Below are 16,207 nucleotides of genomic sequence, written 5' to 3' on the forward strand. Positions count from 1 at the left end.
CACGAGATCTGTTGTGGCCTGTTCTGTCAGTTTAAATGGAACAGTTGATAATTGAGTGGAATAATGGAGAACAAAAAGTGTATGAAAAATGCGAAGTTACGAGTTTAAGTGCTATGAACAATCTAACATCCTGGAGTAAAATTTATTACATTCCTGGTTGACATGTTTAATGCAGCGTACAAAGAAATGCATGTATCTTCACAAGACAGGAGTCAGTACACGTCTCAGATTCCTTTCATATAAATACACCGACCAACCGAAAGCATGTGCGCCCTCAGTCTTCTGACTACGTTGCAGAAACTTCAGTCGTAGTATTAATATGTAGATCATTTGAAGAAATTGGGATAAACATCGGTCAAATTGATGAATAGCATTTCCGAAAAATAATCAGGAAGGTCAGAAGATGAGATATCACGTTCTCACGACCGTGAGTATGAGGACAGCAGCGTTTTGGATCATCCCGATAATCACCCTGATGGCTGACGCAGTAAGCACCTCTAAAACATCGGCCAACTTCTGCGAGACTACTGCGCAATATCCCAAAAGGCTGTCATCCTCAAGTTAGAAGACGCTTTGCATTCCATTTGGTAGAAACGGGATTTTCTTTCATCCGTAGAGTCTGCGTGTAGACTGCTCGGATAGCAAGGACTGTGCGCGGTCTACTTCAGCAACATTACGAATTCTTCTCTTTTCTTCTTTCGCAGAAAATGGCTGGTCTGAGTTAACGAACAGTGAACACATTCACATTTGATTCACTGATAAATTGAATCTTCTTCTTCAATTGCCAAGGGTGTAGTATCTACTAGTACGATTATTCCTGTAAAAAAAGAATCAAATTGATGCAAGATTTGTGGAAATGGTCTACCTGGAATTTACCTCAAGGGATTGAGAAAAACCATAAAACTGGACCGAAATTTGAATTTGAGATCTGCCGAACACTAAGTAGGAGTGTAATGAATCATGTATGCTTATGAGACCTAGGGTAAAACTGGCGTCTCTGAATAGGGTCTGGTGGTGTGCTTTTGTGAGTACGGCAAAAAACCTTTTCGTTCCATTACAGGCGTAGCAATTCTTGACCAGCTAGGTGACTATCAACTTCTCAAGAAGGGCTCCACTTCACGTCATTAAACTGACTACATGTAAACTCTCCAGGTGCAATTGCACGAGTTTATATTTTACTAAATGGTTAGATGGAGTAATTAAATGATCGTAGGTCTACATAAAGGACAGCTTTCAAATTAATTAATTGATACTATAAAAACAATAAAGTTCGTTTATTTTCTTGTTCTTCATATTCAACCACCTGCGTTGGGATATTTGGCGTTCAGACCACGTGACTTGGTTTAATAATAATCTATGGAATAATTTAACATAACAGTTGAGCGCCAAGGCATGGTGGCCCCCCCCCCCTCTTCTGCCCACCCGGTTCCAAGCAATGTGGAAAGTGTCGGTCTATGCGTTCATTTGACCCACTTTCCCTCTCAGATTCGTTTCTACTAACCGTTTGCGATATTTCGTTCTCTTCAGTACCGACAGATATTACGAAACGCATACTAGAGCTATGGTTACTGTGCTAAATATTCTCGTTCCAAAAAACATTCGCTACTTACGAGTTTACAGAGTTTGCAGAGGAAATTGAAAAAATTAAAAATATTATTATTTGTTTCTGTCCACCGCTTCTTCACCTGTCCTGGGATCTTTTCATGAATTTCCTCCTCAAACAAGTAACGCTAAAGAAGTCTCACTGCTGTACCAGTGCTAAGACGGGTGAAAGGCCGGCTGTAATAGATATCGAATTAACTCCATGGAGAAGAGTCCATCGTGAGAAGACAACAGTTACTAAGCTAATCAAGGAATTTCCTGCCTTGTATGGAAATCGAAGGTTCATGACTTGTAGCTCTTTGCTTTGCTCTTGCGGGTCAGACGGACGGCCTACCACGAACATAACAGAACGTCAGATGATGTAACAAAGATAGGATTTTACGGTATGCTGGTACCTATTATCATCTGCTGGTACACAAAGGAAAATCCCTCCCGCCTCCCTGCTCAAAACAAACAACCGAGACTCCTCAGCTATGCGACGCGGTGTTTTTGTACTCAAATTGATTTAAACATAATTTTTAGGGAAACTTTGCGTGAACTATTTGGTCAAGACGATGCTTATAGGCGGTGTATGACAAGAAGAGATGAAGAGAACGTATGATTAATTCAGTTCTGAAGGGTTTTGACGACGGTAGTTTACACTTAAAATTATTTGTTGTCAGGACTTTTCCATCGTCTGTTTCTTTAAAAATCACGACGTTTCGGAGGCTGGTTCTGTCTACGTCTTCAGGTGAGAGGTACCTACTCTGTTGGGTCCCTTAGAAAGAGCTAGTCTCTGTCACTTCGTCCAGTGAGGCAGTTCCATTAAAAGCGATGAATTTCTTAGTCAGTTGAACAATTATCAGCTTCTCAAGAACACAAGAATTCTTCACGGAGACTGATTATCCTGACTAAGGTTTTGTGGTTTTCCTCAGTTCCCCAGGCAAATTCAGGAATAGTACCTGAAATTAGGCCACGACCGCTTCCTTCCACATCTTTCCAATTCATCAGTCGTCATTCTCTCATTCCATGCTATTTAATCTGGACTACTGAAAGGCGTTGTTACATGAACTGTGAAGAAATAAGAAGCCAAGAAGGTTCATGCTGCATCGAGTAAGAACATAGTAAGAGTAAAGACAGAACTGCAAAATAGCCTGTATCGTGGATTAGCACTCGAAGGGGATCGTATCCCAGACTGTTTCACGCTGTAAATTAAGGAGATTTAGCAAATAAGAGCAATTTTCGTGCATGATTGGAAACAATGTTGAGGGCAGGTCATGCCGTAGCGGAAGTTCAGACGGTGATATGCTGTGAGTGTGGTTCAGTTGTAGTCTTTGTGTCCCGAGCGGGAGTGACGTAAATATGAATGATAAACAAGTGCTTTATTATGAGAACATAATTAAGCCTACATCACATAGAAGAATACACGCGTCAGTCTATTAAATACCAAGGCCTACGTATTTTCCACCTATAGCGATATTTACACAGAATGATATAATATGAATACAACATAACAGTAATCACATAAGAACTTTTATTTTTCGTCAAAAAAGGGAACAAGTAATTTGAGCCTCAAAAACAAATTGCGCTCTAGCGTGACTTAAGCTTCTCACGGCGGCGAGTATGAAGTTGGCTGTTTTCTGGGATGTCGCCCTGATGATGGAGGCTGTAAGGATCTTTGAAACGTCGGGCGGTTTCTACCATACTATACGGCACAACATCCTAGTGTACAGCCATCTTCAAAATTACGTTCCCTTTGGAAAAATATATATGCAGTGATGCAAACAATTTGTTTCTTATAGGGTGATAAAAATATTTGTATGTGTACTTATACGTAGATGCTAACATTTTGGAGGAAACATACTACCTTCATCTTTAGAGCTACCCACACTGGTGAAATGAGCCAATATGTTTTGGAAACTGCTTATACAGTATTATCGGAAATAGTAGTCTACTTTATCTACTTTAAACTGCAAAATGCTGCGCTGTATGTGGTTTCCTGCCCTTGATATCTCACAAGTTGTTGTTATTGTTATTATTATATCTTTTATTCGCCAGTTTATAGGGTATTTACTTCTATGTACCTGAGACAAACCTTGCTCCTGAGGTACATAGTGCTGCAGCTATTTCCGAAATACATTTTGTTCTTTAATACGTGTTACATGCATTATACAGATTTCGTGTGAGGCATTATATATTTTACATGAGCGTCTTTCGAATGATATAAGATGTTTCTAGAATGGCGGATTTCTGAAGTTCCCTGATTTCGTGATCGCCCGGGATGTTGGCCAAATATTTTTTGAGAGAGAGACTTGGAGACAATTCCAATTGCTCCTATAATTTATGTTGTTGTTGTTATTATTATTATGTGGAGGGAAAGGCCGGCTTATTTCTCATACACTGTGGAGTAGCCGTCCCCAGGGGGTGGAGCCTGTGTGGAGGGGATGGCTGCAGCCCGATGTTATTGTCACACATTACAAATCAGTGAAAGCAGCGTCGGGTCAATTTGTTCTGCAGAGATCCTCAGCCATCAGTGCCGTTGTGAGTGACAGGTGATGCAACAATATTAAAATTATGTTCGCCACGGCAGGCGTTCTACACTAAACATTATATTAGCTTGTGTATGAAGTCTGATACACGTGCAGTTAAGTAAATGCTGTGATTACCTTTTACAGTAAAATGAATTAATCTTTTGTTGCATTTGGACTAGAGACAGAATAAAAGGTAATTAAGAACTGAAAGCTGCCAGTCGAGTAAAGCCATGTTCAGTGAGTAAATTTATGAGTCTGATTAAATTAATCAGAAAAAATATCCTGTTACTTCTTTGTAGAATATAAATAATGTTTGGAAATAAAAGATTACTGTAATCAATTTTCAAATATCTGTGGTCTGGTTGGGTCCCGGCTTCTTACTACCTCCCCCACCAATTGAAGGTTAGGTTACGTTAAGTTAAGCTGAGTTAGGTTAAATTAGATTACGTTAACATAGAGTTAGGTTGTTAGTTTAAGATAAATTAAGTTACATTAAGTTTGATTCTGCCAGGTTAGACTGTTAAGTTAATAAATCAAGTTAGATAAATTAGGTTATGATGCCAGGTTAAGTTGTGTGTGGTAGGAGTTAAGTTGCGCACTTCATAATCCCACATTCGTCACGTGCCACATGTTTGCCACCTAGACCAATTTATTTGGAGGATTTTGAGAGAGACGCTTCTTCATTCCGTATGATATTTGTAGTCTCTCGCAACATATAAGCATATTAGGCTTTCCTAGAAAGAGAATAATAAAGTAGGGCGCTGTTCTTCTGGAAAACCGGACCGGACGGTGCCTTACCGTGTCGGCTGCTCTTGAAAGCCCAGAGCCACGGCGCCTCACGCCATTGACAGTTGCCTGGAGACCCGGCACGGCGCCATCTCATGGCGTGACCCTACATCACGTGCCCATTCCCCCGGACGTTTTGAACATAGTGCTTGAGAAATAAAAATAACGCTTGTTTTGTTCTTCCAGGCATAATTGTCGCATTAACATGTAACTTGTAATGCTGAAGGCGACGACCAGATATGGCATAACTACCTGTTAGGATCGACAAGTTCTTCAGTAATACAGCAATTCAACCATCGGAGACAACACTTTTATCCGATGGCTGATTAACTCTTACATGTTAATTGATACAGTGGCATTGAATGAAAATTCAAGTTTAATTTTACGGTAGAGCCTAAAATGTGTTGCCTGTCACAAAGAAAGACGCATTAAATAAGACTCATGATGATTTATTGAGATTTTATTTCTGTGTATTATAAATTCTACTAAATTGGGCTTACTGTTGCAGTTAGTTTCATGTATTACTCAATTTCCTGTAACAAAATCTATCATTACAGAGATATCTGACGTTTCTTTTGATTGATCAGTATTACCGTATGGGGTTTAATTACTATTCGTTTGCACCCTATCAACTGAACAGCAATGAGGCACGCGGCCTAGTTCTTGATTTGTGGCTTTGCACGAATAAGTTGAGCAGTTCCTTACAGCGATAGTGAAACACTGCTAAATACTGTGAACAGCAGTGCGTGTTTTCTGTCAGGTGTCTGTTACGCACCATACAGGAAATGTTTAGGGGCCGCATGTTGGTCCTTGATATAGAAGGCTTATCTCGGTCAGGAAGGAGATTGTTTTCAGCTTTCCAGGCTGAATTTCGATCCCAGTAAGTGCATTTTGAAAACATTCCTCTGTCCTTTATCGTCTGGGTAAAACACAGGTATTTTCGCCTTGTGCTGTAAAAATAATTTTTATGACTAATTCTATGAAGCAAAGCCCTCACTAAGCCCATCTTTGGAACCCAGTGGTTTGTTGTGTTCACAAGAGCCCGCCATTGAAAAGTGACCTGAGGCAGTTTAATGCAGTCTACTCCCTACAGCCATGGTAGTCTAGCGGTTAGAACGCTGGCCTTGTAATCCTGGGGTCTCGGGTTCGATTCCCGGCGGTACCCGAATTTATAACTTGTGTTGGGCAAGGCCGTGGTCTAGGCAACACGGAGTTTTCCTCCGGGGGCTTTCCCGGTTTCTCCGTGGCATCCCAACAATTACTCCATTCACAAACAGAAGAAGGCAATGGCAAACCACTTCTGGATCATCTGGCAAGAACGTATATGAACAGGTCCCAGTCCGAGAAAAGGATGGAAGGATCCTGTTCATATGGACCTGTCGTCAGACAGAACACTAATAATAAAAACTCCCTATTTGTATAAGATCCATTTTAATAGTATCATCCCATCTGCGCTTAGGTCTCCCAAGTTGTATCTACCGTTCAAGTTTACCGATTAAAATATGTTCAGTTTTTTCCAAATCCCTTATGCGTAATACATGTCTCATCTGTCTCATATGCTGTGATTGGATCAGCTTATAAATTATTAAGTATTTTTCCAAACCTCTGGTTAAAGCCTATCTCTCACATTCAGATTTTAACTGCGAGGTGTGCATATGAACGTATCGTCGGAAAACATGGAAGGAAGAGAAAACGTAATTGGGAGGAAAATGTTTGAATTTAACGTAAAGAAATACGATGTTTGGGTGTGGAGTGGAATCAGCTGTTTCAGGTTTGGGTACCTTGGCGGGATACTATGAACACAGTAATAGACCTTTGGTTTTCATAAAGGGCGGGTAATTTGTTTCACCAGCTGAGCGACTGTCAGTTTCTCAAACCTCGTCTCTCCATAGATTAGTTATGGTTGTTAGTTTCACAGTCATGCTGTAAAGTTGATCTTCTGCTTGCCTTCTTTGGTATTATATTGGGGCGAATCTTTGGGTAATATGGGCTTACGACATCTCATCCCGATGGACAAGGGTAGGATGTGTTAACTTGTTTAGCGGTTGTGTTAAGTGACAAGATTAGAATGGGGCTTGAGGTATTCCTTGCCAATTGACGTGCCTACGTATGTGACAAGGTTTTTTACGTTAACAGTGGCAGATTTGAACTTGAGATATATATACTCTATGTATAAACGGTTCGTTTAGGGCTTTGCGTGAGCTATTTTAAGTGTCCTCTTGCCATCACAAGATGGCGCTCCGTAAGGTGGAGGAGAGGTAGCCATGAACATATCGAACTAAGCAATCGATTATGACCGACAAGGAATGATCCTTGAGCTTGGAGTAAGGAGGTTGTCGGAGTAACTGCTACCCATCGCAAAAGTAGCAGTTGCGAAATGTTACAAACGACCTAGGGAGAGTTAAAGTGAACATGATAATCAACCTTCGGTCTCCAGAAATGCGGGAAATCCTTTGGCCAGCTGAGCGACAATCAGCTTCCTAAGAAGGATTGCAGTCCATGCTGTTATACATAATTCAGAGATAATTCACCCCCTCTTAGAAATGGCCGTCTCCTTTTATGCGGTCACCGAGGCCAGAATATATTTGATTTTCCAAGGTATATAGCGACTCAAGCACGATGATATTTGTACTGAGAGTACCCAACTGAGTCTGATACTAGTGTGCCCAGAAACGTGTGGGTTGATCATAGCAGCTGGTGTTTGAAAGAAAATTCTTATAATTCTTTTAACTTGTGTGATACAACTATAATGTCGAAGTTTTGCACAGGTGACCCTTAGACAAGTGGGGATAAAGGAACGTACAGAAATTATGAAAATAATGTAGGATTTGGAGCCACTAACCAAAACGAAAAACTCTAAACGTGGGCCGACTTATAGAAACAATGATCTGAATGTGGCAAGTATAGAATTGTTAAATAATTCCAAGAAAAATTAGGCAACAGAATTTATTTGTAGGTAAAGATTATAATGACAGGTGCTAAAAATAACAACATAAAAAGTCACTGTGCAGCTATTTACTAAGTTTATAAAAAACAGCTGCATGTTCATAAAGAAAGACTAACAAGAGTAAAAGAATACTATCAGTTGCCTGTCTTCGGAGTGGATGACCAGGGTTCTATATCCCACAGGGGCAGGGGATTTTTACTGTAGAACTGGATCCACCGATTATGCCCGCTGACCTTGTAGGGAGAGTCCAGTATGCGGACCACTCAATGAAGGAAGGAAGGAGTTTCCGTCTGTCAGTACAGTCTGTGTCAGTGCAGCAGTGTAGAAGCCTGATAATTGTTGTCTTGTGACTGTGCTGTGTTAACAACATGACATCTGTTCGTTGCAATCTCCTTTCTGGTCATTGACAACGCCTCGTATCACAGACAAACCACCTACGTCTTAATCAAAGAAGGACGAAATGAAAGCCTGGCTATTGGAAATAAATATCCCATTTTGTGACAACGTGTTGAAAGCTCAACTGTACGATATAATCTAATTAAATAAGTCAAAGCACAAATAATATGTGATTGATCAGATTTTAGCAGACAAAGAACGTACTGTGCTGAGACTTCCGCCGTACAATCCCGATTTAAACCCCATTGAAATTATTTGGGCAGATGTAAAACAATGGGTTGTAAGCAAGAACACAACATCTAAAATGAAGAACGTCGAGCATCTGTGTAGCCAGAGATTCGAAGTAATTGGGCAAGAGGAATAGGATATTGTGTATGTCGGCATGTGGAAAAACTAGAACAAATTTGTTATGAGCAAGAAGGCATAATCGAAGACGCTATTGAACGCATTATAATTGAAGATAATGGAGTGGACAGCTGCAGCGGTAGTGATGAATCGAGTGATGCCAGAAAGCGATGGTCTGAGAGGAGTGGAAGAATTGGAAGAGGACCGAAGAGTTGTGAAGAAGATCAAAGTATCTAATACTCTCTGCGGTGTTAATTTTCTAGTGATGTGTAGTGTAGTGAAATAGACTTTCCTGTGTTGCAGAACGTGGTGATACTTTATTTGGAGCGTACTGTACGCAGCCTGCTGCCATCGCTTCCAGGAAACGTTTGGCAACTGACTCGCTCCAAGGTTCCAATTCACAAACGTTCAGCGGCCAAAATCGCTGGAACGCAGTATAGTATCTGCGTCCAGACCCGGCTCTGGTGTCATCCCAGCCTCGTATCCAGTTGGTACAGCGGTCCTTTCTCGGGGGTAAAGCGCCACCGGAGCGTGACGCTGACCACTCACCCCCACCTGGTGCCGATTGAGACTGAGTAAAAGCTATACCCCCTCTCGCCACATGAGCGTACACGGCGTATAGTAGGACAGCTTTACTTCTCCTTGTGTGCACCCATCAACGCTAGTTCTTCTAGTTTCTTAGTTGCCGCTAAATCCAAAGGGACCTTGCGCGTCTGGGCCACCTTTAGCGCCGGTTCCATGTATGTTTGTAGTAATAAGTGTCATATTCTTAACGAAACTCAATTAAAAATAAAATGACAATGACACATGTTACATAGGCTAGTGTGAATTAAAATTCTGTTCATTGTAGACTATATAAAGTTTGCACATTTGTACTAAAAATCATTATCACTTAGAAATACCTTAAAATCCGCACTTTCCACTTTAATTAACATCACAGCTATCCGTACAGGATTTTCTTGGAGACAGGATTTGTTTTCATGTTTGTAGCTTTAACGTAAAATTTAGTTTTATGTCGCAGTTTGTAACAAATTCGTTGTTATGGAAGTTAAGCGCTATTCATTTAACGTTGAACTTGATCTGACTACTTTATGACAGACTTCAGTATATTTAAAATGAAAAACTTGAAGGTTCAGGAAATTGATATTATTAACAACCTTCTTTTTTAATCTTAATGCGCTGTTTCCTACTCTTCTGTTCTGTTGCATCATGTCACAGCGCGTAACTCTACTACAAGTAGAGCTTAAAGATTGTGATAATGAGTTAGAAGGTCACTCGTGTCGATAAGGAAATCCATAGTTGCATATAAATGTTTTTATTAAATGCTTTACCTGTTTCCAACAAACTCCAAACCGGAATTTGAAATCAGTGAAGCAAATTATTCTTCGGACTGCGGTAACCTCGGCAAGTTTTTACGTAGTAATGACGTTTGTGGACTACAAACGCAAAGCCGGGTCCACACTTGCGCATTCTACCATAACGTAACAGCGAATGCGCATGCGTGGACGATGTTGAAGTAACATTCGGTCATGTTCAGTTCGCGGCGGCCGTTCAAAGCTGCTGTCGGATTTTCTACGAACGTCAAAGGTTGTTACGTTATGCCACAGGAACAAGTTTGGGGGGCGTCCCATTAGGGTTGGTTCCCGAAACGTCGGTTTACTACGGTAGCCAGTTAACACGGCTGATTGCCCGAGAAGATTTTATTGATTGTACTTGCCGTGAAAGTCTCATATCCTACAGCATAACAACATATTTGCACAATCAAAGATACTTGGTTTAGCAACATAAAACAGTAGGATGTGGTCAAGCCAGAAGTGTGTAATGCTTATGCTGCCCAACCGAGATACAGTTAACTACGTTTCGGCGTATGAGCACTAATAATGTTCATTTGTTAAACCAAGTAAGCCAAATAAGCGTAATAATTAGTCTTCTTAAAATCAGCATTTTATTGATACGCCCTTTTGGCATGGTGCCCTCGATATCACACATGGCATTATTTCAGTCACTTAATTATCGCGTCTCCTTTAAACATTTTAAGCATTATTTAAATATGCTACAGGCTGTTCTTTTAAGAGTTTTTTTGTCCCCGGAACTGACACAGATGTTGGGTTTGAATTGATAAATGCGCGGAAAAACAAACTCCACACAAACGCACGCGCGCATGCGCACATATCTATTTCCGTTTCCCAATTTCTCTGTCTGTGCTCTAGTTGCTAGTTGATGGTGATACTGATTTTATACTACAAATTATTTTTATGTCCCTGAATATTTAGTTGCTGGAAGCTTTTTCATGCATAATGTAATATTGTCATATGAAATAAACACAATTATTATATCAAGAAAACTCATGCGAAGACATAGGCCTAAATCTATGTTTGTACTGTTACCAAATATTATTCGTGCGATCAAAAGTTAACTATGATGATATAGGGGGCTTGTAGCAAGAAATTTTAGTAGGGAAATCTGAAGGGAAGAGACAACTTGAAGGACCTAGATGTGGACGGGATTATTCTATTAAACTTATTACTAACGAAATAGAAAATGAGGGTGCATAATGAATTAACGCAGCTCAGGATAAGGACTAATGACGGGCACTTGTGAACACGTTACAGAGCGTTCTGGTTTCATAAAAGTAAGGAATTATTGAACACCGAAGTAACTATCAGCTTCTAAAGACTGCGCTTCGTAGAGTTAGAGGAAGGGAGCAAATTCAATTCTAAATTTCAGTAATACAATTCAAACTGACTAAACAGAAATGTACAAAACAAATACAACAGTAACATCCGTGTATTTATATTTTTGCCATTTTACTTTGAAGTAACAATGACACAAATGCAATATAATTTGAGCCTTTGTTTTCCCGATAAAATTTCTTGAAGGTTTTTAACTTCTGCCATGGAGCGACCGAGTGTCGAACTCGTGTCACTGCCCATAGCTGTACGTCTGGGCCTTCGGAAAGCCTCAGTGCTCATAAAATCATCTCATTCATTCAGCTATCGATTACTTTCACTTGTTTCTTCTCTAATTGTTCTTGGTCCTGACCTCGACAAGTGGAATCACACAAACCTCTTTCAGTGGAAACTTCCACGTAGATCCTTACTGCACAGATCGCTGCATCCTGTTTTTTATCATCCGCTTCACACAGCTCAGCGAGTGAAGCCGTAGCCTCTCTCTCTCTCTCTCTCGCCAAATTGTTTAAAGTGCACCATGACCATCCCTATTAAACACGAAATGTAATGTATATGTTGGCTAGCTGTCGTAAAGCGTAGGAAAACAACCAATCGCAAAGTAACTGCAATTTTAATGGAAAACTTACAATTTACACAAATCTGCACAGGATTCAGCTGTATCAGAACAATTTCGCTGTATTACATCTCGAAGTTTCGACACTACTATATAATATTTATGTAAATCCCGTTACTGGACACGACCTTGGGCCAGTGCCATCTACCTCCCATTCTCACAACCTGGTTCTCTAAGACAAGTCTTAATGTTATCCACCTACATCTCCTCAGTGTTCGAAACGGTTCGGCTTTCCGAGATTTCCCGCCAAAATGTTGTAAGCACAGAACATAAAAAATAAACAAAAACTTTTAAATCACCCCTTGAACGGCGCAAATGTTGCTGTCTCATCTAGAACGTACCGACAAAGATATTTTTCTTTCATTATCCTACTTTAATGGAAGGAAGGAAACATCAGGGGTTGTTAATATCCTCTCATTAAATGTAGTAAAAATATCACAACATAAAGTCCTGGTGGTCCACAAGAAATTAGAATGAGTCGTGAAGTAACTCGAATTCAATATGCACAAAGAGTTTTCAGAAAATTAACCTCATTATTGCTATTTACGTAAGTTTACAGGTATAAAAATGGTAAGGGAAATGCAAATGGTAATGTGGTCTGACAAATTATCCAAGACATTCTAATTCCAATTCATGAATTTTGTATCAAAATATATTTTATGCACATATTCTTCCACACAAGAGCTATCCATCTTTCATTTAGCATTTGGTTAACACTCACCACAACAATGTAAATAATAAATACTTTTTAATTCATAAATACAAGATATGTATTAATAAAATTACACTTATGAGCGCCTCAAAGACTGCCATCTTATATGACCATGTTCTTAATTTCAAAATGAATCTAAAAGCACAAAAAAAACATTATTTTGCATTTCGAAAAATTGACAAATATTTGTTAAAATTACATGCATGACCTCAGTTTCATTTTTCGGTAATTTACATTACTAAAGAATAAAAACTGTATATAAATCAACGAGGCTATTTCAGGCGTTATATGAACAATAAAATGTGATTTTACTTAACAGATGATTTGTATTAATACAATGTTTTTACACGATTCCTTAAAAGTAGAAATCACTGACAGTTATTAAAAGTTTAAAAAAATCTATTTGAAATTAAAACATAATGTTGCATATTTTGATAAGCATTTTACACATTCGTGACAGCACCAATCAGAGTAGATTCAGGCTTAAAAATTTTACATTTCAAGACCAAATTGCTGGAACCATTGAAAACAGTGGTGCATTAACACACGATTCTCTCTGCTTTGCTCAGATATTTAAACACTGTATAATCTTTTATAGTACAATTCATACTGTATACAACAACTAATTTTACATATGTACTCATAATATATTGAAATACAAATATGCTATATAACATGGCATTTTTAAAAAATCACAACACTTGGAACGGACAAGTTAGTATGTAAAATTACGTCACTCCTTCAAAAGTCGAAAACTAGAAATGAGAATTTTTTGATTACGAATATTTTAATATTAACACTAAAATTTAATAATAATGAAAACTAAATGCTACACTCAAATCAAAGAAATCAGCATATTTGAAGGATGTAATACGAATTTAAATTATCCTAAAGGTAAGCACCCACGTTTAAAGTTAATACAAGAAATCTAAAATATATTTTGTTCACTGTCAGGATGGTTTGGCTAAAGCAGGATTAAAACCATTACTTCTGAAACACAACAAAACACAGGAACCATGTTGTTGTTTGTCAGTTCTCCCACGTTTTGGTCTGATACATTTGCCGTCACTACGTATCACTTTCACAACAATTAGAACATACCAGTGGTACATCATGTTCACAAGGCACAGAATTTTGGTTCTGTCACACAAACTATAAAAGTACATCTCAGAACTGCCAACAAAAATAAATGCAAAACTGCAGAAAGACTTTGTGGTCGTCAACATCTCAACTTTGGTTTCATTTGCACATGTAAGAGATCTACAATGCCGAATAGCATACGAAATTCCAATTTTCAATACCAAAGTGTTAACAAATACAAAAAGATGTAGATAATTCTCACCACAGTCATTTCTGTAACATTCTGCAGTCATATAACAGTTTTGTTCCTGCTCTGAAGAATGTTTATATTTTATCGTGTCACTACGATCATACGAAAAATGTTTAATTCTCGGATGGTTGTTGAGGTACTTTGTTTTACACTTCCTTATATCACGACGAAACCCTGGCTGCAAATCACTCGGTGAGCACAGCGTAAATAGTTCTTGGTTATCTGTATGTTCCGAATGAATGCTATGCTCACAACCATAAATAGTGTTTGCATAAGTGACAGGATTATCAGGGCACATTCGAGCGCTTACTTGAATGGAGCCTCTACATTGCCACGAAAGATCTGGTTTGCAATAGATGCAATTACATCGTGCATTATTACAGAAAAGTAACCACTCATATTCACCTCCCTGAATCGAATCCGTAATATCACCACTTCTGAATTGATTACACCTTGGATACAGATTTCTTTCACGGGAACTTTGATGGCTGTGAAATGGATATTTGATTGAATCCTCATACGCCTTTGATGTGTTGACGCTGGCACACGGTCGGAAAATCGTGGGCCAGAGACCAATCGTCGTGTTGCTGCCATCGCACCTGGTCCATGTGTACACTGGGCTCCGCCAAAATCCCGGGTTCGGTTTCTCATAATCCTTGGTGCTGCTGTTGCTGCACAGTGTCCAGGTGCCTGTTAATCTCCCTATGGAGATGCTCCGGTACGACGCCCACATTAGCGAATAAGGATCGAAGGACGTTCAGTTCCTCGCTCAGAAGTTCAATTCGTTTCTGCAGACGTTCGTTCTCCTTGACAAGAAGTTTAACTTTTTCCTCCGTTTCCCTCGAACGAAGCTTCGCCTTTTCTCGCGACTTTCGCACAGCGATGTTATTTCTTTCACGACGTCTCCGATATTCGTCGCTTGCCTTATCCACTGATTTGCCACTCTTTCTGCTGTTGCTATGATGGTGGTGGTGTGGATTGGGTTTAGAGAGGGCAATATTTTTCCCTAATCCAATCAGAGACGAATGTTGGTGATGGACATTTGAGGCAGCGCCAGGTACGGTTGAAGGTGTCAACGTGGTGAACGTTGACCCGGCGCCGTTACTGACGAAATTACTTCCGGCGCCCGAAGGCGGCGAATATGAAGACGAATATGGGACGGGAACGGCCGCCGTGGTGCCGGAGGTGATATTCTGCTGCTGACAAGCGTTTCTGAAGTCCGCTGGATCAACTGGCTCCTCTTTGATGCTTGGAACGCTCACTGAGGATGCTGAGGAATTTTCTGAGGAACTGGAGGCGTTAGAGTTGTTATTGGTTGTGTTAGCTGTGTTGTAATTTGCTGCGCCTGAATGAACGGGTTGGGGCATGTACGCAAGGGTGGTGCGTGGGTAACTGCCTTGAATCAAGGTATTGTGCCCTCTGACAGACTGATGATGTGCTATGGAACTTGGATGGTGAGGATTTGTTTTACCAGGATTCAGGATATCTGTGAACAGACCTTCGTTGAACTGACTGTCGTCAATCAAATTCTGGAGGTCAAGGGAAATTTCTGGGGTATTTAAGTCTGCCAGTTCGCTCTGATGATCTGTGTGATGGAAATGATGATGCTGCTTAGCCAGCAAGCTAGTGGCAGATTTACTGGTATTATTGTTGATTGTTGAAATGTTGTTGTTATTTGTATTCACCACCGATTTCTTATTGGAATTTATGGCGTGAGCGTCCGAGGGATTGATAGCTGAAGGATGTGTATTGTTGTCATACATCTGCGGTGAATCCATTGTTCTGTAACCAACATAACATGCTTGTTGCGATGACAACCCTGCCACGCAATAATTTGAAGAAGCTTCACTGTCCGTATCACTGTAGTAACTAACGTCCTCGTCCCAACAACACACTGGTAGAGAAGCCGTCGTGACGCCCTCGGCAACACAAACTACGCAAAAACAAGACACTTCACTTGAAACTTCACTTTATTTGGAAGGTTCAGATAGAAAATGATGCCTAGCAACTGTTTCCCAATTGTTTTGTACAAGCTGTTACGCCCACTTTTACAGAGAAACTAACACGCACTTTGAACAGTGGTCCTGGTTATATAATTCCTGCTAAATTCCTCAACACAACACTTCACCTCGACGTTTCTGCGTCGAATGACAAGCTGACGCAAGAGGCAAAGGAGGAAATCTCGTGCTCCTTCACGTAGGTACATGCGCAGAAGCAAGTTGTGGTATGGTGCGCAAAGAGAGATTTTCGTGGTATCATTCTGCACTCCATATCCC

At 40.0% G+C, this 16,207-nt stretch overlaps 1 protein-coding gene and 1 long non-coding RNA gene across 2 annotated transcripts in view; one reads left to right on the forward strand and one right to left on the reverse strand.

Annotated features, from left to right (window-relative positions):
• The window catches only part of LOC110836922 (uncharacterized), a 70,391-nt gene extending 55,529 nt beyond the window's left edge, over positions 1-14,862 (forward strand). Inside the window, exon 3 of the long non-coding RNA XR_015535177.1 lies at positions 8,890-14,862. This is a non-coding gene — a long non-coding RNA (uncharacterized LOC110836922). The remainder of the gene's footprint in view (positions 1-8,889) is intronic.
• On the reverse strand, positions 12,514-16,145 carry slbo (CCAAT enhancer binding protein alpha slow border cells). Its single transcript, XM_022078637.2, has one exon. It carries the CDS (start codon positions 15,707-15,709, stop codon positions 14,579-14,581), a length of 1,131 nt encoding a protein of 376 aa, XP_021934329.1. The 5' UTR covers positions 15,710-16,145; the 3' UTR covers positions 12,514-14,578.
• Positions 16,146-16,207: the final 62 nt, after the last annotated feature.

The sequence above is a fragment of the Zootermopsis nevadensis genome, unplaced genomic scaffold, assembly GCF_977971745.1.
Source record: "Zootermopsis nevadensis isolate Lab colony 2312 unplaced genomic scaffold, Znev_1.0 Znev_ptg000013l, whole genome shotgun sequence".
Taxonomy (NCBI): domain Eukaryota; kingdom Metazoa; phylum Arthropoda; class Insecta; order Blattodea; family Termopsidae; genus Zootermopsis; species Zootermopsis nevadensis.

Excerpts from the sequence above, each read along its gene's own strand:
- slbo (XM_022078637.2), bottom strand. The coding sequence starts at position 15,709 with ATGGATTCACCGCAGATGTATGACAACAATACACATCCTTCAGCTATC.